This window comes from Bactrocera oleae, chromosome 3 (genome assembly GCF_042242935.1).
Source record: "Bactrocera oleae isolate idBacOlea1 chromosome 3, idBacOlea1, whole genome shotgun sequence".
NCBI classification, from domain to species: domain Eukaryota; kingdom Metazoa; phylum Arthropoda; class Insecta; order Diptera; family Tephritidae; genus Bactrocera; species Bactrocera oleae.
The window spans coordinates 48,546,067-48,573,576 of NC_091537.1; the positions used below are offsets into that span (position 1 = coordinate 48,546,067).

At 47.0% G+C, this 27,510-nt stretch overlaps 5 protein-coding genes across 5 annotated transcripts; 2 read left to right on the forward strand and 3 right to left on the reverse strand.

Moving 5' to 3' along the window:
* The first annotated feature begins 411 nt into the window (after nucleotides 1-411).
* Nucleotides 412-8,000, forward strand: LOC138856063 (golgin subfamily A member 6-like protein 22). Its single transcript, XM_070106499.1, has 4 exons — nucleotides 412-695; nucleotides 1,667-1,969; nucleotides 5,239-5,541; nucleotides 7,694-8,000. Exons 1-4 carry the CDS (start codon nucleotides 412-414, stop codon nucleotides 7,998-8,000), a joined length of 1,197 nt encoding a protein of 398 aa, XP_069962600.1.
* A 415-nt stretch (nucleotides 8,001-8,415) lies between these two features.
* Nucleotides 8,416-11,197, forward strand: LOC138856064 (golgin subfamily A member 6-like protein 25). The gene is made up of 3 exons (XM_070106500.1): nucleotides 8,416-8,512; nucleotides 9,042-9,751; nucleotides 11,093-11,197. Exons 1-3 carry the CDS (start codon nucleotides 8,416-8,418, stop codon nucleotides 11,195-11,197), a joined length of 912 nt encoding a protein of 303 aa, XP_069962601.1.
* A 99-nt stretch (nucleotides 11,198-11,296) lies between these two features.
* Nucleotides 11,297-11,689, reverse strand: LOC138856065 (uncharacterized). Its single transcript, XM_070106501.1, has one exon. The coding sequence runs from the start codon at nucleotides 11,687-11,689 to the stop codon at nucleotides 11,297-11,299; it is 393 nt and encodes a 130-aa protein (XP_069962602.1).
* Nucleotides 11,690-14,075: 2,386 nt separating this feature from the next.
* On the reverse strand, nucleotides 14,076-15,144 carry LOC138856066 (immunoglobulin G-binding protein H-like). Its single transcript, XM_070106502.1, has 2 exons — nucleotides 15,048-15,144; nucleotides 14,076-14,695 (listed from the first exon to the last, which is right to left on the reverse strand). The coding sequence occupies exons 1-2, from the start codon at nucleotides 15,142-15,144 to the stop codon at nucleotides 14,076-14,078; spliced, it is 717 nt and encodes a 238-aa protein (XP_069962603.1).
* A 2,672-nt stretch (nucleotides 15,145-17,816) lies between these two features.
* Nucleotides 17,817-18,524, reverse strand: LOC138856067 (110 kDa antigen-like). The gene is made up of 3 exons (XM_070106503.1): nucleotides 18,428-18,524; nucleotides 18,176-18,376; nucleotides 17,817-18,127 (listed from the first exon to the last, which is right to left on the reverse strand). Exons 1-3 carry the CDS (start codon nucleotides 18,522-18,524, stop codon nucleotides 17,817-17,819), a joined length of 609 nt encoding a protein of 202 aa, XP_069962604.1.
* Nucleotides 18,525-27,510: the final 8,986 nt, after the last annotated feature.

A 27,510-nucleotide genomic window follows, 5' to 3' on the forward strand; every position in this document is an offset into this window, starting at 1 on the left:
CAGCGGAGTAGGAGCGAGACACAGTAGAATATTCGAACAGACGAATGAATCCTGAATACAGAATAGCGGAGCAGGAGTGCGACACAACAGTACATCAAACAGACGAAAAATCCCGAATACAGAGCAGGAGCGCGACACAGTAGGTCATTCGAAGCAGCGGTTGTATCCGGAATATAGCACTGAAAATCAAGAACGTAACACAGCAGAACATTCAAACAGACGAATGAATCCTTAATACAGAACAGCGGAGCAGGAGGGCGACACAACAGAACATCAAACAGGCGCTTGAATCCGGAATATAGAGCTGAAGAGCAGGAACGCAACACCGCAGAACACTCAATTAGACGAACGAATCCTGAATACAGAGCAGCGGAGCATGAGCGAGACACAGTAGGACATTCGAACAGACGAATGAATTTTGAATACAGAATAGCGAACCAGGAGCGCGAGATAACAGAACATTCAAACAAGCGCTTGAATCCGGAATATAGAGCTGAAGAGCAGGAACGCAACACCGCAGAACACTCAATTAGACGAACGAATCCTGAATACAGAGCAGCGGAGCAGGAGCGAGGCACAGTAGAATATTCGAACAGACGAATGAATCCTGAATACAGAATAGCGGAGCAGGAGTGCGACACAACAGTACATCAAACAGACGAAAAATCCCGAATACAGAGCAGGAGCGCGACACAGTAGGTCATTCGAAGCAGCGGTTGTATCCGGAATATAGCACTGAAAATCAAGAACGTAACACAGCAGAACATTCAAACAGACGAATGAATCCTTAATACAGAACAGCGGAGCAGGAGGGCGACACAACAGAACATCAAACAGGCGCTTGAATCCGGAATATAGAGCTGAAGAGCAGGAACGCAACACCGCAGAACACTCAATTAGACGAACGAATCCTGAATACAGAGCAGCGGAGCATGAGCGAGACACAGTAGGACATTCGAACAGACGAATGAATTTTGAATACAGAATAGCGAACCAGGAGCGCGAGATAACAGAACATTCAAACAAGCGCTTGAATCCGGAATATAGAGCTGAAGAGCAGGAACGCAACACCGCAGAACACTCAATTAGACGAACGAATCCTGAATACAGAGCAGCGGAGCAGGAGCGAGGCACAGTAGAATATTCGAACAGACGAATGAATCCTGAATACAGAATAGCGGAGCAGGAGTGCGACACAACAGTACATCAAACACACGAAAAATCCCGAATACAGAGCAGGAGCGCGACACAGTAGGACATTCGAAGCGGCGATTGTATCCGGAATATAGCACTGAAAATCAAGAACATAACATAGCAGAAAATTCAAACAGACGAATGAATCCTGAATACAGAACAGCGGAGCAGGAGGGCGACACAACAGAACATTCAAACAGGCGCTTGAATCCGGAACATAGAGCTGAAGAGCAGGAACGCAACACCGCAGAACACTCAATTAGACGAACGAATCCTGAATACAGAGCAGCGGAGCAGGAGCGAGACACAGTAGAACATTTGAACAGACGAATGAATCCTGAATACAGAATAGCGGAGCAGGAGTGCGACACAACAGAACATCAAACAGGCGCTTGAATCCGGAATATAGAGCTGAAGAGCAGGAACGCAACACCGCAGAACACTCAATTAGACGAACGAATCCTGAATACAGAGCAGCGGAGCAGGAGCGAGACACAGTAGGACATTCGAACAGACGAATGAATCCCGAATACAGAATAGCGAAGCAGGAGCGCGAGATAACAGAACATTCAAACAAGCGCTTGAATCCGGAATATAGATCTGAAGAGCAGGAATGTAACACCGCAGAACACTCAAACAGACGAATGAATCCTGAATACAGAGCAGCGGAGCAGGAGCGCGACACAACAGAACATTCGAACAGACGAATGAATCCCGAATACAGAGCAGAAGCGCGACAAAGTAGCACATTCGAACAGGCGCTTGAATCCGGAATGTAGAGTGAAAAGCAGGAACGTAACACCGCAGAACACTCAATTAGACGATTGAATCCTGAATAGAGAGCAGCGGAGCAGGACCGAGACACAGTAGGACATTCGAACAGGCGCTTGAATCCGGAATATAGAGCTGAAGAGCAGGAACGTAACACCGCAGAACACTCAAACAGACGAATGAATAATGAATACAGAGCAGCGGAGCAGGAGCGCGACACAACAGAACATTCGAACAGACGAATGAATCCCGAATGCAGAGCAGGAGCGCGACACAGTAGGAAATTCGAACAGGAGCTTGAATTCGGTATATAGAGCTGAAGAGCAGGAAGGCAACACCGCAGAACACTCAATTAGACGAATGAATCCTGAGTACAGAGCAGCGTAGCAGGAACGCAACACCGCAGAACACTCAATTAGACGAATGAATCCTGAATACAGAGCAGCGGAGCAGGAGCGCGTCACAACAGAACATTCGGATAGACGAACGAATCCCGAATACAGAGCAGTAGCGCGACACAGTAGGACATTCGAACAGGCGCTTGAATCCAAAATATAGTGTGAAAAGCAGGAACGTAACACCGCAGAACACTCAATTAGACGATTGAATCCTGAATACAGAGCAGCGGAGCAGGAGCGAGGCACAGTAGAACATTCGAACAGACGAATGAATCCTGAATACAGAGCAGCGGAGTAGGAGCGAGACACAGTAGAACATTCAAACAGACGAATGAATCCTGAATACAGAATAGCGGAGCAGGAGTGCGACACAACAGTACATCAAACAGACGAAAAATCTCGAATACAGAGCAGGAGCGCAAAACAGTAGGACATTCGAAGCGGCGGTTGTATCCGGAATATAGCACTGAAAATCAAGAACGTAACACCGCAGAACACTCAATTAGACGATTAAATCCTGAATACAGAGCAGCGGAGCAGGAGCGAGGCACAGTAGAACATTCGAACAGACGAATGAATCCTGAATACAGAGCAGCGGAGTAGGAGCGAGACACAGTAGAGCATTCAAACAGACTAATGAATCCTGAATACAGAATAGCGGAGCAGGAGTGCGACACAAAAGTACATCAAACAGACGAAAAATCCCGAATACAGAGCAGGAGCGCGACACAGTAGGACATTCGAAGCAGCGGTTGTATCCGGAATATAGCACTGAAAATCAAGAACATAACACAGTAGAACATTCAAACAGACGAATGAATCCTAAATACAGAACAGCGGAGCAGGAGCGAGGCACAGTAGAACATTCGAACAGACGAATGAATTCTGAATACAGAGCAGCGGAGTAGGAGCGAGACACAGTAGAACATTCAAACAGACGAATGAATCCTGAATACAGAATAGCGGAGCAGGAGTGCGACACAACAGTACATCAAACAGACGAAAAATCCCGAATACAGAGCAGGAGCGCGACACAGTAGGACATTCGAAGCGGCGGTTGTATCCGGAATATAGCACTGAAAATCAAGAACGTAACACCGCAGAACACTCAATTAGACGATTAAATCCTGAATACAGAGCAGCGGAGCAGGAGCGAGGCACAGTAGAACATTCTAACAGACGAATGAATCCTGAATACAGAGCAGCGGAGTAGGAGCGAGACACAGTAGAAGATTCAAACAGACGAATGAATCCTGAATACAGAATAGCGGAGCAGGAGTGCGACACAACAGTACAGTTCATGAAACAGACGAAAAATTCCGAATACAAAGCAGGAGCGCGACACAGTAGAACATTCGAAGCGGCGGTTGTATCCGGAATATAGCACTGAAAATCAAGATTGTGACACCGCAGAACACTCAATTAGACGATTAAATCCTGAATACAGAGCAGCGGAGCAGGAGCGAGGCGCAGTAGAACATTCGAACAGACGAATGAATCCTGAATACAGAGCAGCGGAGTAGGGGCGAGACACAGTAGAACATTCAAACAGACGAATGAATCCTGAATACAGAATAGCGGAGCAGGAGTGCGACACAACAGTACATCAAACAAACGCAAAATCCCGAATACAGAGCAGGAGTGCGACACAGTAGGATATTCGAAGCAGCGGTTGTATCCGGAATATAGCACTGAAAATCAAGAACATAACACCGCAGAACATTCAAACAGACGAAAGAATCCTATATACAGAATAGCGGAGCAGGATGGCGACACAACAGAACATTCAAACAGGCGCTTGAATCCGGAACATAGAGCTGAAGAGCAGGAACGCAACACCGCAGAACACTCAATAAGACGAACGAATCCTGAATACAGAGCAGCGGAGCAGGAGCGAGACACAGTAACACATTCGAACAGATGAATGAATCTTGAATACAGAATAGCGAAGCAGGCGCGCGAGATAACAGAACATTCAAACAAGCGCTTGAATCCGGAACATAGAGCTGAAGAGCAGGAACGCAACACCGCAGAACACTCAATAAGACGAACGAATCCTGAATACAGAGCAGCGGAGCAGGAGCGAGACACAGTAACACATTCGAACAGACGAATGAATCTTGAATACAGAATAGCGAAGCAGGCGCGCGAGATAACAGAACATTCAAACAAGCGCTTGAATCCGGAATATAGAGCTGAAGAGCAGGAACGCAACACCGCAGAACACTCAATTAGACGAACGAATCCTGAATACAGAGCAGCGGAGCAGGAGCGAGGCACAGTAGAACATTCGAACAGACGAATGAATCCTGAATACAGAGCAGCGGAGTAGGAGCGAGATACAGTAGAACATTCAAACAGACGAATGAATCCTGAATACAGAATAGCGGAGCAGGAGTGCGACATAACAGTACATCAAACAGACGAAAAATCCCGAATACAGAGCAGGAGCGCGACACAGTAAGACATTCGAAGCGGCGGTTGTATCCGGAATATAGCACTGAAAATCAAGAACATAACACAGCAGAACATTCAAACAGACGAATGAATCCTGAATACAGAACAGCGAAGCAGGAGGGCGACACAACAGAACATTCAAACAGGCGCTTGAATCCGGAATATAGAGCTGAAGAGCAGAAACGCAACACCGCAGAACACTCAATTAGACGAACGAATCCTGAATACAGAGCAGCGGAGTAGGAGCGAGACACAGTAGAACATTTGAACAGACGAATGAATCCTGAATACAGAATAGCGGAGCAGGAGTGCGACACAACAGAACATCAAACAGGCGCTTGAATCCGGAATACAGAGCTGAAGAGCAGAAACGCAACACCGCAGAACACTCAATTAGACGAACGAATCCTGAATACAGAGCAGCGGAGCAGGAGCGAGACACAGTAGGACATTCGAACAGACGAATGAATCCCGAATACAGAATAGCGAAGCAGGAGCGCGAGATAACAGAACATTCAAACAAGCGCTTGAATCCGGAATATAGATCTGAAGAGCAGGAATGTAACACCGCAGAACACTCAAACAGACGAATGAATCCTGAATACAGAGCAGCGGAGCAGGAGCGCGACACAACAGAACATTCGAACAGACGAATGAATCCCGAATACAGAGCAGAAGCGCGACAAAGTAGCACATTCGAACAGGCGCTTGAATCCGGAATGTAGAGTGAAAAGCAGGAACGTAACACCGCAGAACACTCAATTAGACGATTGAATCCTGAATAGAGAGCAGCGGAGCAGGACCGAGACACAGTAGGACATTCGAACAGGCGCTTGAATCCGGAATATAGAGCTGAAGAGCAGGAACGTAACACCGCAGAACACTCAAACAGACGAATGAATAATGAATACAGAGCAGCGGAGCAGGAGCGCGACACAACAGAACATTCGAACAGACGAATGAATCCCGAATGCAGAGCAGGAGCGCGACACAGTAGGAAATTCGAACAGGAGCTTGAATTCGGTATATAGAGCTGAAGAGCAGGAAGGCAACACCGCAGAACACTCAATTAGACGAATGAATCCTGAGTACAGAGCAGCGTAGCAGGAACGCAACACCGCAGAACACTCAATTAGACGAATGAATCCTGAATACAGAGCAGCGGAGCAGGAGCGCGTCACAACAGAACATTCGGATAGACGAACGAATCCCGAATACAGAGCAGTAGCGCGACACAGTAGGACATTCGAACAGGCGCTTGAATCCAAAATATAGTGTGAAAAGCAGGAACGTAACACCGCAGAACACTCAATTAGACGATTGAATCCTGAATACAGAGCAGCGGAGCAGGAGCGAGGCACAGTAGAACATTCGAACAGACGAATGAATCCTGAATACAGAGCAGCGGCGTAGGAGCGAGACACAGTAGAACATTCAAACAGACGAATGAATCCTGAATACAGAATAGCGGAGCAGGAGTGCGACACAACAGTACATCAAACAGACGAAAAATCTCGAATACAGAGCAGGAGCGCGAGACAGTAGGACATTCGAAGCGGCGGTTGTATCCGGAATATAGCACTGAAAATCAAGAACGTAACACCGCAGAACACTCAATTAGACGATTAAATCCTGAATACAGAGCAGCGGAGCAGGAGCGAGGCACAGTAGAACATTCGAACAGACGAATGAATCCTGAATACAGAGCAGCGGAGTAGGAGCGAGACACAGTAGAACATTCAAACATACTAATGAATCCTGAATACAGAATAGCGGAGCAGGAGTGCGACACAACAGTACATCAAACAGACGAAAAATCCCGAATACATAGCAGGAGCGCGACACAGTAGGACATTCGAAGCAGCGGTTGTATCCGGAATATAGCACTGAAAATCAAGAACATAACACAGCAGAACATTCAAACAGACGAATGACTCCTAAATACAGAACAGCGGAGCAGGAGCGAGGCACAGTAGAACATTCGAACAGACGAATGAATCCTGAATACAGAGCAGCGGAGTAGGAGCGAGGCACAGTAGAACATTCGAACAGACGAATGAATCCTGAATACAGAGCAGCGGAGTAGGAGCGAGACACAGTAGAACATTCAAACAGACGAATGAATCCTGAATACAGAATAGCGGAGCAGGAGTGCGACACAACAGTACATCAAACAGACGAAAAATCACGAATACAGAGCAGGAGCGCGACACAGTAGGACATTCGAAGCGGCGGTTGTATCCGGAATATAGCACTGAAAATCAAGAACGTAACACCGCAGAACACTCAATTAGACGATTAAATCCTGAATACAGAGCAGCGGAGCAGGAGCGAGGCACAGTAGAACATTCTAACAGACGAATGAATCCTGAATACAGAGCAGCGGAGTAGGAGCGAGACACAGTAGAACATTCAAACAGACGAATGAATCCCGAATACAGAGCAGGAGCGCGACACAGTAAGACATTCGAAGCGGCGGTTGTATCCGGAATATAGCACTGAAAATCAAGAACATAACACAGTAGAACATTCAAACAGACGAATGAATCCTGAATACAGAACAGCGAAGCAGGAGGGCGACACAACAGAACATTCAAACAGGCGCTTGAATCCGGAATATAGAGCTGAAGAGCAGAAACGCAACACCGCAGAACACTCAATTAGACGAACGAATCCTGAATACAGAGCAGCGGAGTAGGAGCGAGACACAGTAGAACATTTGAACAGACGAATGAATCCTGAATACAGAATAGCGGAGCAGGAGTGCGACACAACAGAACATCAAACAGGCGCTTGAATCCGGAATACAGAGCTGAAGAGCAGAAACGCAACACCGCAGAACACTCAATTAGACGAACGAATCCTGAATACAGAGCAGCGGAGCAGGAGCGAGACACAGTAGGACATTCGAACAGACGAATGAATCCCGAATACAGAATAGCGAAGCAGGAGCGCGAGATAACAGAACATTCAAACAAGCGCTTGAATCCGGAATATAGATCTGAAGAGCAGGAATGTAACACCGCAGAACACTCAAACAGACGAATGAATCCTGAATACAGAGCAGCGGAGCAGGAGCGCGACACAACAGAACATTCGAACAGACGAATGAATCCCGAATACAGAGCAGAAGCGCGACAAAGTAGCACATTCGAACAGGCGCTTGAATCCGGAATGTAGAGTAAAAAGCAGGAACGTAACACCGCAGAACACTCAATTAGACGATTGAATCCTGAATAGAGAGCAGCGGAGCAGGACCGAGACACAGTAGGACATTCGAACAGGCGCTTGAATCCGGAATATAGAGCTGAAGAGCAGGAACGTAACACCGCAGAACACTCAAACAGACGAATGAATAATGAATACAGAGCAGCGGAGCAGGAGCGCGACACAACAGAACATTCGAACAGACGAATGAATCCCGAATGCAGAGCAGGAGCGCGACACAGTAGGAAATTCGAACAGGAGCTTGAATTCGGCATATAGAGCTGAAGAGCAGGAACGCAACACCGCAGAACACTCAATTAGACGAACGAATCCTGAGTACAGAGCAGCGTAGCAGCAAAGCAACACCGCAGAACACTCAATTAGACGAATGAATCCTGAATACAGAGCAGCGGAGCAGGAGCGCGACACGACAGAACATTCGGATAGACGAATGAATCCCGAATATAGAGCAGTAGCGCGACACAGTAGGACATTCGAACAGGCGCTTGAATCCCAAATATAGTGTCAATAGCAGGAACGTAACACCGCAGAACACTCAATTAGACGATTGAATCCTTAATACAGAGCAGCGGAGCAGGAGCGAGGCACAGTAGAACATTCGAACAGACGAATGAATCCTGAATACAGAGCAGCGGAGTAGGAGCGAGACACAGTAGAACATTCAAACAGACGAATGAATCCTGAATAAAGAATAGCAAAGCAGGAGTGCGACACAACAGTACATCAAACAGACGAAAAATCCCGAATACAGAGCAGGAGCGGGACACAGTAGGACATTCGAAGCGGAGGTTGTATCCGGAATATAGCACTGAAAATCAAGAACGTAACACCGCAGAACACTCAATTAGACGATTGAATCCTGAATACAGAGCAGCGGAGCAGGAGCGAGGCACAGTAGAACATTCGAACAGGCGAATGAATCCTGAATACAGAATAGCGGAGCAGGAGTGCGACACAACAGTACATCAAACAGACGAAAAATCCCGAATACAGAGCAGGAGCGCGACACAGTAGGACATTCGAAGCAGCGGTTGTATCCGGAATATAGCACTGAAAATCAAGAACATAACACAGCAGAACATTCAAACAGACGAATGAATCCTGAATACAGAACAACGGAGCAGGAGGGCGACACAACAGAACATTCAAATAGGCGCTTGAATCCGGAACATAGAGCTGAAGAGCAGCAACGCAACACCGCAGATCACTCAATAAGACGAACGAATCCTGAATACAGAGCAGCGGAGCAGGAGCGAGACACAGTAGGACATTCGAACAGACGAATGAATCTTGAATACAGAATAGCGAAGCAGGCGCGCGAGATAACAGAACATTCAAACAAGCGCTTGAATCCGGAATATAGAGCTGAAGAGCAGGAACGCAACACCGCAGAACACTCAATTAGACGAACGAATCCTGAATACAGAACAACGGAGCAGGAGGGCGACACAACAGAACATTCAAATAGGCGCTTGAATCCGGAACATAGAGCTGAAGAGCAGCAACGCAACACCGCAGATCACTCAATAAGACGAACGAATCCTGAATACAGAACAACGGAGCAGGAGGGCGACACAACAGAACATTCAAATAGGCGCTTGAATCCGGAACATAGAGCTGAAGAGCAGCAACGCAACACCGCAGATCACTCAATAAGACGAACGAATCCTGAATACAGAGCAGCGGAGCAGGAGCGAGACACAGTAGGACATTCGAACAGACGAATGAATCTTGAATACAGAATAGCGAAGCAGGAGCGCGAGATAACAGAACATTCAAACAAGCGCTTGAATCCGGAATATAGAGCTGAAGAGCAGGAACGCAACGCCGCAGAACACTCAATTAGACGAACGAATCCTGAATACAGAGCAGCGGAGCAGGAGCGAGACACAGTAGGACATTCGAACAGACGAATGAATCTTGAATACAGAATAGCGAAGCAGGAGCGCGAGATAACAGAACATTCAAACAAGCGCTTGAATCGGGAATATAGAGCTGAAGAGCAGGAACGCAACACCGCAGAACACTCAATTAGACGAACGAATCCTGAATACAGAGCAGCGGAGCAGGAGCGAGGCACAGTAGAACATTCGAACAGACGAATGAATCCTGAATACAGAGCAGTGGAGTAGGAGCGAGACACAGTATAACATTCAAACAGACGAATGAATCCTGAATACAGAATAGCGGAGCAGGAGTGCGACACAACAGTACATCAAACAGACGAAAAATCCCGAATACAGAGCAGGAGCGCGACACAGTAGGACATTCGAAGCGGCGGTTGTATCCGGAATATAGCACTGAAAATCAAGAACATAACATAGCAGAACATTCAAACAGACGAATGAATCTTGAATACAGAATAGCGAAGCAGGAGCGTGAGATAACAGAACATTTAAACAAGCGCTTGAATCCGGAATATAGAGTTGAAGAGCAGGAACGCAACACCGCAGAACACTCAATTAGACGAACGAATCCTGAATACAGAGCAGCGGAGCAGGAGCGAAGCACAGTAGAACATTCGAACAGACGAATGAATCCTGAATACAGAGCAGCGGAGTAGGAGCGAGACACAGTAGAACATTCAAACAGACGAATGAATCCTGAATACAGAATAGCGAAGCAGGAGTGCGACACAACAGTACATCAAACAGACGAAAAATCCCGAATACAGAGCAGGAGCGCGACACAGTAGGACATCCGAAGCGGCGGTTGTATCCGGAATATAGCACTGAAAATCAAGAACATAACATAGCAGAACATTCAAACAGACGAATGAATCTTGAATACAGAATAGCGAAGCAGGAGCGCGAGATAACAGAACATTCAAACAAGCGCTTGAATCCGGAATATAGAGCTGAAGAGCAGGAACGCAACACCGCAGAACACTCAATTAGACGAACGAATCCTGAATACAGAGCAGCGGAGCAGGAGCGAGACACAGTAGAACATTCGAACAGACGAATGAATCCTGAATACAGAGCAGTGGAGTAGGAGCGAGACACAGTATAACATTCAAACAGACGAATGAATCCTGAATACAGAACAGCGGAGCAGGAGGGCGACACAACAGAACATTCAAGCAGGTGTTCTACGGTGTTGCGTGCCAGCTCTTCGGCTCTATATTCCGGAATCAAGCGCCTGTTTGAATGTTCTGTTGTGTCGCACTCGTGCTCCGCTATTCTGTATTCAGGATTCATTCGTCTGTTCGAATGTTCTACTGTGTCTCGCTCCTACTCCGCTGCTCTTTATTCAGGATTCGATCGTCTGTTTGAGTGTTCTACGGTGTTGCGTGCCAGCTCTTCAGCTCTATATTCCGGAATCAAGCGCCTGTTTGAATGTTCTGTTGTGTCGCACTCCTGCTCCGCTATTCTGTTTTCAGGATTCATTCGTCTGTTTGAATGTTCTGCGGTGTTATGGTCTTGCTTTTCAGCTCTATATTCCGGATTCAAGCGCCTGTTCGAATGTTCTTTTGTGTCGCGCTCCTGCTCCGCTGCTCTGTATTCAGGATTCATTCGTCTGTTTGAGTGTTCTACGGTGTTGCATGCCAGCTCTTCAGCTCTATATTCCGGAATCAAGCGCCTGTTTGAATGTTCTGTTGTGTCGCACTCCTGCTCCGCTATTCTGTATTCAGGATTCATTCGTCTGTTTGAATGTTCTGCGGTGTTATGGTCTTGCTTTTCAGCACTATATTCCGGATTCAAGCGCCTGTTCGAATGTTCTGTTGTGTCGCGCTCCTGCTCCGCTGCTCTGTATTCAGGATTCATTCGTCTGTTTGAGTGTTCTGCGGTGTTACGTTTCTGCTCTTCAGCTCTATATTCCGGATTCAAGCGCCTGTTTGAATGTTCTGTTGTGTCGCCATCCTGCTCCGCTATTCTGTATTCAGGATTCATTCGTCTGTTTGAATGTTCTGCGGTGTTATGTTCTTGCTCTTCAGCTCTATATTCCGGATTCAAGCGCCTGTTTGAATGTTCTGTTGTGTCGCCGTCCTGCTCCGCTATTCTCATTCGTCTGTTTGAATGTTCTGCGGTGTTATGGTCTTGCTTTTCAGCTCTATATTCCGGATTCAAGCGCCTGTTTGAATGTTCTGTTGTGTCGCCATCCTGCTCCGCTATTCTCATTCGTCTGTTTGAATGTTCTGCGGTGTTATGGTCTTGCTTTTCAGCTCTATATTCCGGATTCAAGCGCCTGTTCGAATGTTCTACTGTGTCTCGCTCCTGCTCCGCTGCTCTGTATTCAGGATTCATTCGTCTGTTTGAGTGTTCTGCGGTGTTACGTTCCTGCTCTTCAGCTCTATGTTTCGTATTCAAGCGCCTGTTTGAATGTTCTGTTGTGTCGCCATCCTGCTCCGCTATTCTCATTCGTCTGTTTGAATGTTCTGCGGTGTTATGGTCTTGCTTTTCAGCTCTATATTCCGGATTCAAGCGCCTGTTCGAATGTTCTGTTGTGTCGCGCTCCTGCTCCGCTGCTTCGCTGCTCTGTATTCAGGATTCATTCGTCTGTTTGAGTGTTCTACGGTGTTACGTTTCTGCTCTTCAGCTCTTTATTCCGGATTCAAGCGCCTGTTTGAATGGTCTGTTGTGTCGCCATCCTGCTCCGCTATTCTGTATTCAGGATTCATTCGTCTGTTTGAATGTTCTGCGGTGTTATGTTCTTGCTCTTCAGCTCTATATTCCGGATTCAAGCGCCTGTTTGAATGTTCTGTTGTGTCGCCATCCTGCTCCGCTATTCTCATTCGTCTGTTTGAATGTTCTGCGGTGTTATGGTCTTGCTTTTCAGCTCTATATTCCGGATTCAAGCGCTTGTTCGAATGTTCTACTGTGTCTCGCTCCTGCTCCGCTGCTCTGTATTCAGGATTCATTCGTCTGTTTGAGTGTTCTGCGGTGTTACGTTCCTGCTCTTCAGCTCTATGTTTCGTATTCAAGCGCCTGTTTGAATGTTCTGTTGTGTCGCCATCCTGCTCCGCTATTCTCATTCGTCTGTTTGAATGTTCTGCGGTGTTATGGTCTTGCTTTTCAGCTCTAAATTCCGCATTCAAGCGCCTGTTCGAATGTTCTGTTGTGTCGCGCTCCTGCTCCGCTGCTTCGCTGCTCTGTATTCAGGATTCGTTCGTCTGTTTGAGTGTTCTGCGGTGTTACGTTCCTGCTCTTCAGCTCTATGTTTCGTATTCAAGCGCCTGAATGTCCTACTCTGTCGCGCTCCTGTTATGTATTCGGGATTCAATCGCCTGTTCGAATGTTCTGTTGTGTCGCGCTCCTGCTCCGCTGCTCTGTATTCAGGATTCATTCGTCTATTTGAGTGTTCTGCGGTGTTACGTTCCTGCTCTTCAGCTCTTTATTCCGGATTCAAGCGCCTGTTCGAATGTCCTTCTGTGTCTCGCTCCTGCTCCGCTGCTCTGTATTCAGGATTCAATCGTCTAATTGAGTGTTCTGCGGTGTCTCGTTCCTGCTCTTCAGCTCTATGTTCCGGATTCAAGCGCCTGTTTGAATGTTCTGTTGTGTCGCCCTCCTGCTCCGCTGTTATGTATTCAGGATTCATTCGTCTGTTTGAGTGCTTTGCGGTGTCTCGTTCCTGCTCTTCAGCTCTATATTCCGGATTCAAGCGCCTGTTTGAATGTTCTGTTGTGTCGCTCTCGTGCTCCGCTATTCTGTATTCAGGATTCATTCGTCTGTTCGAATATTCTACTGTGTCGCGCTCCTGCTCCGCTGCTCTGTATTCATTATTCATTCGTCTGTTTGAGTGTTCTGCGGTGTTACGTTCCTGCTCTTCAGCTCTATATTCCGGATTCAAGCGCCTGTTCGAATGTCCTACTGTGTCTCGCTCCTGCTCCGCTGCTCTTTATTCGGGATTCGATCGTCTTTTTGAGTGTTCTACGGTGTTGCGTGCCAGCTCTTCGGCTCTATATTCCGGAATCAAGCGCCTGTTTGAATGTTCTGTTGTGTCGCACTCGTGCTCCGCTATTCTGTATTCAGGATTCATTCGTCTGTTCGAATGTTCTACTGTGTCTCGCTCCTACTCCGCTGCTCTTTATTCGGGATTCGATCGTCTATTTGAGTGTTCTACGGTGTTGCGTGCCAGCTCTTCAGCTCTATATTCCGGAATCAAGCGCCTGTTTGAATGTTCTGTTGTGTCGCGCTCCTGCTCCGCTATTCTGTTTTCAGGATTCATTCGTCTGTTTGAATGTTCTGCGGTGTTATGGTCTTGCTTTTCAGCTCTATATTCCGGATTCAAGCGCCTGTTCGAATGTTCTTTTGTGTCGCGCTCCTGCTCCGCTGCTCTGTATTCAGGATTCATTCGTCTGTTTGAGTGTTCTACGGTGTTGCGTGCCAGCTCTTCAGCTCTATATTCCGGAATCAAGCGCCTGTTTGAATGTTCTGTTGTGTCGCACTCCTGCTCCGCTATTCTGTATTCAGGATTCATTCGTCTGTTTGAATGTTCTGCGGTGTTATAGTCTTGCTTTTCAGCACTATATTCCGGATTCAAGCGCCTGTTCGAATGTTCTGTTGTGTCGCGCTCCTGCTCCGCTGCTCTGTATTCAGGATTCATTCGTCTGTTTGAGTGTTCTACGGTGTTGCGTGCCAGCTCTTCAGCTCTATATTCCGGACTCAAGCGCCTGTTTGAATGTTCTGTTGTGTCGCCCTCCTGTTCTGTATTAAGGATTCATTCGTCTGTTTGAATGTTCTGCGGTGTTATGTTCTTGATTTTCAGTGCTATATTCCGGATTCAACCGCCGCTTCGAATGTTCCGCTGTGTCGCGATCCTGCTCTGTAGTCGGGATTCATTCGTCTGTTCGAATGTTCTGTTTTGTCGCGCTCCTGCTCCGCTGCTCTGTATTCAGGATTCAATCGTCTAATTGAGTGTTCTGCGGTGTTACGTTCCTGCTTTTCACTCTATATTTCGGATTCAAGCGCCTGTTCGAATGTCCTACTGTGTCTCGCTCCTGCTCCGCTGCTCTGTATTCAGGATTCAATCGTCTAATTAAGTGTTCTGCGGTGTTACGTTCCTGCTCTTCAGCTCTATGTTCCGGATTCAAGCGCCTGTAGGAATGTTCTGTTGTGTCGCCCTTCTGCTCCGCTGGTCTGTATTCAGGATTCATTCGTCTGTTTGAGTGTTTTGCGGTGTCTCGTTCCTGCTCTTCAGTTCTATATTCCGGATTCAAGCGCCTGTTTTAATGTTCTGTTGTGTCGCACTCGTGTTTCGCTATTCTGTATTCAGGATTCATTCGTCTGTTCGAATGTTCTACTGTGTCTTGCTCCTACTCCGCTGCTCTGTATTCAGGATTCATTCGTCTGTTTGAGTGTTCTGCGGTGTTACGTTCCTGCTCTTCAGCTCTATATTCCTGCTACTGTGTCGCGCTCCTGCTCTGTATTCGGGATTCATTCATCTGTTCGAATGCTCTGTTGTGCCGCGCTCCTGCTCCACTGCTCTGTATTCAGGATTCATTCGTCTGTTTGAGTGTTCCGAATGTCCTACTGTGTCTCGCTCCTGCTCCGCTGCTCTTTATTCGGGATTCGATCGTCTGTTTGAGTGTTCTACGGTGTTGCGTGCCAGCTCCTCAGCTCTATATTCCGGAATCAAGCGCCTGTTTGAATGTTCTGTTGTGTCGCACTCGTGCTCCGCTATTCTGTATTCAGGATTCATTCGTCTGTTCGAATGTTCTACTGTGTCTCGCTCCTACTCCGCTGCTCTTTATTCGGGATTCGATCGGCTGTTTGAGTGTTCTACAGTGTTGCGTGCCAGCTCTTCAGCTCTGTATTCCGGAATCAAGCGCCTGTTTGAATGTTCTGTTGTGTCGCTCTCGTGCTCCGCTATTCTGTATTCAGGATTCATTCGTCTGTTCGAATATTCTACTGTGTCGCGCTCCTGCTCCGCTGCTCTGTATTCATTATTCATTCGTCTGTTTAAGTGTTCTGCGGTGTTACGTTCCTGCTCTTCAGCTTTATATTCCGGATTCAAGCGCCTGTTCGAATGTCCTACTGTGTCTCGCTCCTGCTCCGCTGCTCTTTATTCGGGATTCGATCGTCTGTTTGAGTGTTCTACGGTGTTGCGTTTTAGCTCTTCAGCTCTATATTCCGGAATCAAGCGCCTGTTTGAATGTTCTGTTGTGTCGCACTCGTGCTCCGCTATTCTGTATTCAGGATTCATTCGTCTGTTCGATTGTTCTACTGTGTCTCGCTCCTACTCCGCTGCTCTTTATTCGGGATTCGATCGGCTGTTTGAGTGTTCTACAGTGTTGCGTGCCAGCTCTTCAGCTCTATATTCCGGAATCAAGCGCCTGTTTGAATGTTCTGTTGTGTCGCTCTCGTGCTCCGCTATTCTGTATTCAGGATTCATTCGTCTGTTCGAATATTCTACTGTGTCGCGCTCCTGCTCCGCTGCTCTGTATTCATTATTCATTCGTCTGTTTAAGTGTTCTGCGGTGTTATGTTCCTGCTCTTCAGCTCTATATTCCGGATTCAAGCGCCTGTTCGAATGTCCTACTGTGTCTCGCTCCTGCTCCGCTGCTCTTTATTCGGGATTCGATCGTCTGTTTGAGTGTTCTACGGTGTTGCGTGCCAGCTCTTCAGCTCTATATTCCGGAATCAAGCGCCTGTTTGAATGCTCTGTTGTGTCGCACTCCTGCTCCGCTATTCTGTATTCAGGATTCATTCGTCTGTTTGAATGTTCTGCGGTGTTATGGTCTTGCTTTTCAGCTCTATATTCCGGATTCAAGCGCCTGTTCGAATGTTCTACTGTGTCTCGCTCCTGCTCCGCTGCTCTTTATTCGGGATTCGATCGTCTGTTTGAGTGTTCTACGGTGTTGCGTTTTAGCTCTTCAGCTCTATATTCCGGAATCAAGCGCCTGTTTGAATGTTCTGTTGTGTCGCACTCGTGCTCCGCTATTCTGTATTCAGGATTCATTCGTCTGTTCGAATGTTCTACTGTGTCTCGCTCCTACTCCGCTGCTCTTTATTCGGGATTCGATCGTCTGTTTGAGTGTTCTACGGTGTTGCGTGCCAGCTCTTCAGCTCTATATTATGGAATCAAGTGCCTGTTTGAATGTTCTGTTGTGTCGCACTCCTGCTCCGCTATTCTGTATTCAGGATTCATTCGTCTGTTTGAATGTTCTGCGGGGTTATGGTCTTGCTTTTCAGCTCTATATTCCGGATTCAAGCGCCTGTTCGAGTGTTCTACTGTGTCTCGCTCCTGCTCCGCTGCTCGGTATTCAGGAATCAATCGTCTAATTGAGTGTTCTACGGTGTTACGTTCCTGCTCTTCAGCTCTATATTCTGGATTCAAGCGCCTGTTTGAATGTTCTGTTGTGTCGCCCTCCTGCTCCGCTTTTCTGTTTTCAGGATTCATTCGTTTGTTTGAATGTTCTGCGGTGTTATGTTCTTGCTTTTCAGCACTATATTCCGGATTCAAGCGCCTGTTCGAATGTTCTGTTGTGTCGCGCTCCTGCTCCGCTGCTCTGTATTCAGGATTCATTCGTCTAATTGAGTGTTCTGCGGTGTTACGTTTCTGCTCTTCAGCTCTATATTTCGGAATCAAGCGCCTGTTTGAATGTTCTGTTGTGTCGCGCTCCTGCTCCGCTGCTCGGTATTCAGGATTCAATCGTCTAATTGAGTGTTCTGCGGTGTTACGTTCCTGCTCTTCAGCTCTTTATTCCGGATTCAAGCGCCTGTTCGAATGTCCTGCTGTGTCTCGCTCCTGCTCCCCTGCTCTGTATTCAGGATTCAATCGTCTAATTGAGTGTTCTGCGGTGTTACGTTCCTGCTCTTCAGCTCTTTATTCCGGATTCAAGCGCCTGTTCGAATGTCCTACTGTGTCGCCCTCCTGCTCCGCTTTTCTGTTTTCAGGATTCATTCGTTTGTTTGAATGTTCTGCGGTGTTATGTTCTTGCTTTTCAGCACTATATTCTGGATTCAAGCGCCTGTTTGAATGTTCTGTTGTGTCGCCCTCCTGCTCCGCTTTTCTGTTTTCAGGATTCATTCGTTTGTTTGAATGTGCTGCGGTGTTATGTTCTTGCTTTTCAGCACTATATTCCGGATTCAAGCGCCTGTTCGAATGTTCTGTTGTGTCGCGCTCCTGCTCCGCTGCTCTGTATTCAGGATTCATTCGTCTAATTGAGTGTTCTGCGGTGTTACGTTCCTGCTCTTCAGCTCTATATTCTGGATTCAAGCGCCTGTTTGAATGTTCTGTTGTGTCGCCCTCCTGCTCCGCTTTTCTGTTTTCAGGATTCATTCGTTTGTTTGAATGTTCTGCGGTGTTATGTTCTTGCTTTTCAGCACTATATTCCGGATTCAAGCGCCTGTTCGAATGTTCTGTTGTGTCGCGCTCCTGCTCCGCTGCTCGGTATTCAGGATTCAATCGTCTAATTGAGTGTTCTGCGGTGTTACGTTCCTGCTCTTCAGCTCTATATTCTGGATTCAAGCGCCTGTTTGAATGTTCTGTTGTGTCGCCCTCCTGCTCCGCTTTTCTGTATTCAGGATTCATTCGTCTGTTTGAATGTTCTGCGGTGTTATGGTCTTGCTTTTCAGCTCTATATTCCGGATTCAAGCGCCTGTTCGAATGTTCTACTGTGTCTCGCTCCTGCTCCGCTGCTCGGTATTCAGGATTCAATCGTCTAATTGAGTGTTCTGCGGTGTTACGTTCCTGCTCTTCAGCTCTATATTATGGAATCAAGCGCCTGTTTGAATGTTCTGTTGTGTCGCACTCCTGCTCCGCTGTTCTGTATTCAGGATTCATTCGTTTGTTTGAATGTTCTGCGGTGTTATGTTCTTGCTCTTCAGCTCTATATTCCGGATTCAAGCGCCTGTTCGAATGTTCTGTTGTGTCGCGCTCCTGCTCCGCTGCTCTGTATTCAGGATTCATTCGTCTAATTGAGTGTTCTGCGGTGTTACGTTTCTGCTCTTCAGCTCTATATTTCGGAATCAAGCGCCTGTTTGAATGTTCTGTTGTGTCGCACTCCTGCTCCGCTATTCTGTATTCAGGATTCATTCGTCTGTTTGAATGTTCTGCGGTGTTATGTTCTTGCTCTTCAGCTCTATGTTCCGGATTCAAGCGCCTGTATGAATGTCCTACTGTGTCGCCATCCTGCTCCGCTATTCTGTTTTCAGGATTCATTCGTCTGTTTGAATGTTCTGCAGTGTTATGGTCTTGCTTTTCAGCTCTATATTCCGGATTCAATCGTCTAATTGAGTGTTCTGCGGTGTTACGTTCCTGCTCTTCAGCTCTATGTTCCGGATTCAAGCGCCTGTTCGAATGTTCTACTGTGTCTCGCTCCTGCTCCGCTGCTCGGTATTCAGGATTCAATCGTCTAATTGAGTGTTCTGCGGTGTTACGTTCCTGCTCTTCAGCTCTATATTATGGAATCAAGCGCCTGTTTGAATGTTCTGTTGTGTCGCACTCCTGCTCCGCTGTTCTGTATTCAGGATTCATTCGTTTGTTTGAATGTTCTGCGGTGTTATGTTCTTGCTCTTCAGCTCTATATTCCGGATTCAAGCGCCTGTTCGAATGTTCTGTTGTGTCGCGCTCCTGCTCCGCTGCTCTGTATTCAGGATTCTTTCGTCTAATTGAGTGTTCTGCGGTGTTACGTTTCTGCTCTTCAGCTCTATATTTCGGAATCAAGCGCCTGTTTGAATGTTCTGTTGTGTCGCACTCCTGCTCCGCTATTCTGTATTCAGGATTCATTCGTCTGTTTGAATGTTCTGCGGTGTTATGTTCTTGCTCTTCAGCTCTATGTTCCGGATTCAAGCGCCTGTATGAATGTCCTACTGTGTCGCCATCCTGCTCCGCTATTCTGTTTTCAGGATTCATTCGTCTGTTTGAATGTTCTGCAGTGTTATGGTCTTGCTTATCAGCTCTGTATTCAGGATTCAATCGTCTAATTGAGTGTTCTGCGGTGTTACGTTCCTGCTCTTCAGCTCTATGTTCCGGATTCAAGCGCCTGTTGGAATGTTCTGTTGTGTCGCCCTCCTGCTCCGCTTTTCTGTTTTCAGGATTCATTCGTCTGTTTGAATGTTCTGCAGTGTTATGGTCTTGCTTTTCAGCTCTATATTCCGGATTCAAGCGCCTGTTCGAATGTTCTGTTGTGTCGCGCTCCTGCTCCGCTGCTCTGTATTCAGGATTCATTCGTCTAATTGAGTGTTCTGCGGTGTTACGTTTCTGCTCTTCAGCTCTATATTTCGGAATCAAGCGCCTGTTTGAATGTTCTGTTGTGTCGCACTCCTGCTCCGCTATTCTGTATTCAGGATTCATTCGTCTGTTTGAATGTTTTGCGGTGTTATGGTCTTGCTGTTCAGCTCTATATTCCGGATTCAAGCGCCTGTTCGAATGTTCTGTTGTGTCGCGCTCCTGCTCCGCTGCTCCGCTGCTCTGTATTCAGGATTCATTCGTCTGTTTGAGTGTTCTGCGATGTTACGTTTCTGCTCTTCAGCTCTATATTCTGGATTCAAGCGCCTGTTTGAATGTTCTGTTGTGTCGCCATCCAGCTCCGCTATTCTGTATTCAGGATTCATTCGTTTGTTTGAATGTTCTGCGGTGTTATGTTCTTGCTCTTCAGCTCTATGTTCCGGATTCAAGCGCCTGTTTGAATGTCCTACTGTGTCGCCATCCTGCTCCGCTATTCTGTATTCAGGATTCAATCGTCTAATTGAGTGTTCTGCGGTGTTACGTTCCTGCTCTTCAGCTCTATGTTCCGGATTCAAGCGCCTGTTGGAATGTTCTGTTGTGTCGCCCTCCTGCTCCGCTTTTCTGTTTTCAGGATTCATTCGTCTGTTTGAATGTTCTGCAGTGTTATGGTCTTGCTTTTCAGCTCTATATTCCGGATTCAAGCGCCTGTTCGAATGTTCTGTTGTGTCGCGCTCCTGCTCCGCTGCTCTGTATTCAGGATTCATTCGTCTAATTGAGTGTTCTGCGGTGTTACGTTTCTGCTCTTCAGCTCTATATTCCGGATTCAAGCGCCTGTTTGAATGTTCTGTTGTGTCGCCATCTTGCTCCGCTATTCTGTATTCAGGATTCATTCGTCTGTTTGAATGTTTTGCGGTGTTATGGTCTTGCTTTTCAGCTCTATATTCCGGATTCAAGCGCCTGTTCGAATGTTCTGTTGTGTCGCGCTCCTGCTCCGCTGCTCTGTATTCAGGATTCATTCGTCTGTTTGAGTGTTCTGCGATGTTACGTTTCTGCTCTTCAGCTCTATATTCTGGATTCAAGCGCCTGTTTGAATGTTCTGTTGTGTCGCCATCCAGCTCCGCTATTCTGTATTCAGGATTCATTCGTTTGTTTGAATGTTCTGCGGTGTTATGTTCTTGCTCTTCAGCTCTATATTCCGGATTCAAGCGCCTGTTTGAATGTTCTGTTGTGTCGCCATCCTGCTCCGCTATTCTGTATTCAGGATTCATTCGTCTGTTTGAATGTTCTGCGGTGTTATGTTCTTGCTCTTCAGCTCTATATTCCGGATTCAAGCGCCTGTTCGAATGTTCTGTTGTGTCGCGCTCCTGCTCCGCTTCTCTGTATTTAGGATTCTTTCATCTGTTTGAGTGTTCTGCGGTGTTACGTTTCTGCTTTTCAGCTCTATATTCCGGATTCAAGCGCCTGTTCGAATGTTCTGTTGTGTCGCGCTCCTGCTCCGCTATTCTGTATTCAGGATTCATTCGTCTGTTTGAGTGTTCTGCGGTGTTACGTTTCTGCTCTTCAGCTCTATATTCCGGATTCAAGCGCCTGTTTGAATGTTCTGTTGTGTCGCCATCTTGCTCCGCTATTCTGTATTCAGGATTCATTCGTCTGTTTGAATGTTCTGCGGTGTTATGGTCTTGCTTTTCAGCTCTATATTCCGGATTCAAGCGCCTGTTCGAATGTTCTGTTGTGTCGCCATCCTGCTCCGCTGCTCTGTATTCAGGATTCATTCGTCTGTTTGAGTGTTCTGCGGTGTTACGTTCCTGCTCTTCAGCTCTATGTTTCGTATTCAAGCGCCTGTTTGAATGTTCTGTTGTGTCGCCATCCTGCTCCGCTATTCTCATTCGTCTGTTTGAATGTTCTGCGGTGTTATGGTCTTGCTTTTCAGCTCTATATTCCGCATTCAAGCGCCTGTTCGAATGTTCTGTTGTGTCGCGCTCCTGCTCCGCTGCTTCGCTGCTCTGTATTCAGGATTCATTCGTCTGTTTGAGTGTTCTGCGGTGTTACGTTCCTGCTCTTCAGCTCTATGTTTCGTATTCAAGCGCCTGTTTGAATGTCCTACTCTGTCGCGCTCCTGTTATGTATTCGGGATTCAATCGTCTGTTCGAATGTTCTGTTGTGTCGCGCTCCTGCTCCTCTGCTCTGTATTCAGGATTCATTCGTCTGTTTGAGTGTTCTGCGGTGTTACGTTCCTGCTCTTCAGCTCTTTATTCCGGATTCAAGCGCCTGTTCGAATGTCCTTCTGTGTCTCGCTCCTGCTCCGCTGCTCTGTATTCAGGATTCAATCGTCTAATTGGATGTTCTGCGGTGTTACGTTCCTGCTCTTCAGCTCTTTATTCCGGATTCAAGCGCCTGTTCGAATGTTCTGTTGTGTCGCCATCCTGCTCCGCTATTCTGTATTCAGGATTCATTCGTCTGTTTGAATGTTCTGCGGTGTTATGTTCTTGCTCTTCAGCTCTATATTCCGGATTCAAGCGCCTGTTCGAATGTTCTGTTGTGTCGCGCTCCTGCTCCGCTATTCTGTATTCAGGATTCATTCGTCTGTTTGAATGTTCTGCGGTGTTATGGTCTTGCTTTTCAGCTCTATATTCCGGATTCAAGCGCCTGTTCGAATGTTCTGTTGTGTCGCGCTCCTGCTCCGCTGCTCTGTATTCAGGATTCATTCGTCTGTTTGAGTGTTCTGCGGTGTTACGTTCCTGCTCTTCAGCTCTATGTTTCGTATTCAAGCGCCTGTTTGAATGTTCTGTTGTGTCGCCATCCTGCTCCGCTATTCTCATTCGTCTGTTTGAATGTTCTGCGGTGTTATGGTCTTGCTTTTCAGCTCTATATTCCGGATTCAAGCGCCTGTTCGAATGTTCTGTTGTGTCGCGCTCCTGCTCCGCTGCTCCGCTGCTCTGTATTCAGGATTCATTCGTCTGTTTGAGTGTTCTACGGTGTAACGTTTCTGCTCTTCAGCTCTATATTCCGGATTCAAGCGCCTGTTTGATTGGTCTGTTGTGTCGCCATCCTGCTCCGCTTTCTGTATTCAGGATTCATTCGTCTGTTTGAATGTTCTGCGGTGTTATGTTCTTGCTCTTCAGCTCTATATTCCGGATTCAAGCGCCTGTTTGAATGTTCTGTTGTGTCGCCATCCTGCTCCGCTGCTCTGTATTCAGGATTCATTCGTCTGTTTGAGTGTTCTGCGATGTTACGTTTCTGCTCTTCAGCTCTATATTCTGGATTCAAGCGCCTGTTTGAATGTTCTGTTGTGTCGCCATCCAGCTCCGCTATTCTGTATTCAGGATTCATTCGTTTGTTTGAATGTTCTGCGGTGTTATGTTCTTGCTCTTCAGCTCTATATTCCGGATTCAAGCGCCTGTTTGAATGTTCTGTTGTGTCGCCATCCTGCTCCGCTATTCTGTATTCAGGATTCATTCGTCTGTTTGAATGTTCTGCGGTGTTATGTTCTTGCTCTTCAGCTCTATATTCCGGATTCAAGCGCCTGTTCGAATGTTCTGTTGTGTCGCGCTCCTGCTCCGCTTCTCTGTATTTAGGATTCTTTCGTCTGTTTGAGTGTTCTGCGGTGTTACGTTTCTGCTTTTCAGCTCTATATTCCGGATTCAAGCGCCTGTTCGAATGTTCTGTTGTGTCGCGCTCCTGCTCCGCTATTCTGTATTCAGGATTCATTCGTCTGTTTGAGTGTTCTGCGGTGTTACGTTTCTGCTCTTCAGCTCTATATTCCGGATTCAAGCGCCTGTTTGAATGTTCTGTTGTGTCGCCATCTTGCTCCGCTATTCTGTATTCAGGATTCATTCGTCTGTTTGAATGTTCTGCGGTGTTATGGTCTTGCTTTTCAGCTCTATATTCCGGATTCAAGCGCCTGTTCGAATGTTCTGTTGTGTCGCCATCCTGCTCCGCTGCTCTGTATTCAGGATTCATTCGTCTGTTTGAGTGTTCTGCGGTGTTACGTTCCTGCTCTTCAGCTCTATGTTTCGTATTCAAGCGCCTGTTTGAATGTTCTGTTGTGTCGCCATCCTGCTCCGCTATTCTCATTCGTCTGTTTGAATGTTCTGCGGTGTTATGGTCTTGCTTTTCAGCTCTATATTCCGCATTCAAGCGCCTGTTCGAATGTTCTGTTGTGTCGCGCTCCTGCTCCGCTGCTCTGTATTCAGGATTCATTCGTCTGTTTGAGTGTTCTGCGGTGTTACGTTCCTGCTCTTCAGCTCTTTATTCCGGATTCAAGCGCCTGTTCGAATGTCCTTCTGTGTCTCGCTCCTGCTCCGCTGCTCTGTATTCAGGATTCAATCGTCTAATTGGATGTTCTGCGGTGCTACGTTCCTGCTCTTCAGCTCTTTATTCCGGATTCAAGCGCCTGTTCGAATGTTCTGTTGTGTCGCCATCCTGCTCCGCTATTCTGTATTCAGGATTCATTCGTCTGTTTGAATGTTCTGCGGTGTTATGTTCTTGCTCTTCAGCTCTATATTCCGGATTCAAGCGCCTGTTCGAATGTTCTGTTGTGTCGCGCTCCTGCTCCGCTATTCTGTATTCAGGATTCATTCGTCTGTTTGAATGTTCTGCGGTGTTATGGTCTTGCTTTTCAGCTCTATATTCCGGATTCAAGCGCCTGTTCGAATGTTCTGTTGTGTCGCGCTCCTGCTCCGCTGCTCTGTATTCAGGATTCATTCGTCTGTTTGAGTGTTCTGCGGTGTTACGTTCCTGCTCTTCAGCTCTATGTTTCGTATTCAAGCGCCTGTTTGAATGTTCTGTTGTGTCGCCATCCTGCTCCGCTATTCTCATTCGTCTGTTTGAATGTTCTGCGGTGTTATGGTCTTGCTTTTCAGCTCTATATTCCGGATTCAAGCGCCTGTTCGAATGTTCTGTTGTGTCGCGCTCCTGCTGCGCTGCTCCGCTGCTCTGTATTCAGGATTCATTCGTCTGTTTGAGTGTTCTACGGTGTAACGTTTCTGCTCTTCAGCTCTATATTCCGGATTCAAGCGCCTGTTTGATTGGTCTGTTGTGTCGCCATCCTGCTCCGCTTTCTGTATTCAGGATTCATTCGTCTGTTTGAATGTTCTGCGGTGTTATGTTCTTGCTCTTCAGCTCTATATTCCGGATTCAAGCGCCTGTTTGAATGTTCTGTTGTGTCGCCATCCTGCTCCGCTATTCTCATTCGTCTGTTTGAATGTTCTGCGGTGTTATGGTCTTGCTTTTCAGCTCTATATTCCGGATTCAAGCGCCTGTTCGAATGTTCTACTGTGTCTCGCTCCTGCTCCGCTGCTCTGTATTCAGGATTCATTCGTCTGTTTGGGTGTTCTGCGGTGTTACGTTTCTGCTCTTCAGCTCTATGTTTCGTATTCAAGCGCCTGTTTGAATGTTCTGTTGTGTCGCCATCCTGCTCCGCTATTCTCATTCGTCTGTTTGAATGTTCTGCGGTGTTATGGTCTTGCTTTTCAGCTCTATATTCCGCATTCAAGCGCCTGTTCGAATGTTCTGTTGTGTCGCGCTCCTGCTCCGCTGCTTCGCTGCTCTGTATTCAGGATTCATTCGTCTGTTTGAGTGTTCTGCGGTGTTACGTTCCTGCTCTTCAGCTCTATGTTTCGTATTCAAGCGCCTGTTTGAATGTCCTACTCTGTCGCGCTCCTGTTATGTATTCGGGATTCATTCGTCTGTTTGAGTGGTCTGCGGTGTTACGTTCCTGCTCTTCAGCTCTTTATTCCGGATTCAAGCGCCTGTTCGAATGTCCTTCTGTGTCTCGCTCCTGCTTCGCTGCTCTGTATTCAGGATTCAATCGTCTAATTGAGTGTTCTGCGGTGTTACGTTCCTGCTCTTCAGCTCTATGTTCCGGATTCAAGCGCCTATTTGAATGTTCTGTTGTGTCGCCCTCCTGGTCCCCTGTTCTGTATTGAGGATTCGTTCGTTTGTTTGAATGTTCTGCGGTGTTATGTTCTTGCTTTTCAGCTCTATATTCCGGATTCAAGCGCCTGTTTGAATGTCCTACTGTGTCGCGCTCCTGCTCTGTATTCGGGATTCAATCGTCTGTTCGAATGTTCTGTTGTGTCGCGCTCCTGCTCCGCTGCTCTGTATTCAGGATTCAATCGTCTAATTGAGTGTTCTGCGGTGTTACGTTTCTGCTCTTCAGCTCTATATTCCGGATTCAAGCGCCTGTTTGAATGTCCTACTGTGTCGCGCTCCTGCTCTGTATTCGGGATTCAATCGTCTGTTCGAATGTTCTGTTGTGTCGCGCTCCTGCTCCGCTGCTCTGTATTCAGGATTCATTCGTCTGTTTGAGTGTTCTACGGTGTTACGTTTCTGCTCTTCAGCTCTATATTCCGGATTCAAGCGCCTGTTTGATTGGTCTGTTGTGTCGCCATCCTGCTCCGCTTTCTGTATTCAGGATTCATTCGTCTGTTTGAATGTTCTGCGGTGTTATGTTCTTGCTCTTCAGCTCTATATTCCGGATTCAAGCGCCTGTTTGAATGTTCTGTTGTGTCGCCATCCTGCTCCGCTATTCTGTATTCAGGATTCATTCGTCTGTTTGAATGTTCTGCGGTGTTATGTTCTTGCTCTTCAGCTCTATATTCCGGATTCAAGCGCCTGTTCGAATGTTCTGTTGTGTCGCGCTCCTGCTCCGCTATTCTGTATTCAGGATTCATTCGTCTGTTTGAATGTTCTGCGGTGTTATGTTCTTGCTCTTCAGCTCTATATTCCGGATTCAAGCGCCTGTTCGAATGTTCTGTTGTGTCGCGCTCCTGCTCCGCTATTCTGTATTCAGGATCCATTCGTCTGTTTGAATGTTCTGCGGTGTTATGGTCTTGCTTTTCAGCTCTATATTCCGGATTCAAGCGCCTGTTCGAATGTTCTGTTGTGTCGCGCTCCTGCTCCGCTGCTCTGTATTCAGGATTCATTCGTCTGTTTGAGTGTTCTGCGGTGTTACGTTCCTGCTCTTCAGCTCTATGTTTCGTATTCAAGCGCCTGTTTGAATGTTCTGTTGTGTCGCCATCCTGCTCCGCTATTCTCATTCGTCTGTTTGAATGTTCTGCGGTGTTATGGTCTTGCTTTTCAGCTCTATATTCCGGATTCAAGCACCTGTTCGAATGTTCTGTTGTGTCGCGCTCCTGCTCCGCTGCTCTGTATTCAGGATTCATTCGTCTGTTTGAGTGTTCTACGGTGTAACGTTTCTGCTCTTCAGCTCTATATTCCGGATTCAAGCGCCTGTTTGATTGGTCTGTTGTGTCGCCATCCTGCTCCGCTTTCTGTATTCAGGATTCATTCGTCTGTTTGAATGTTCTGCGGTGTTATGTTCTTGCTCTTCAGCTCTATATTCCGG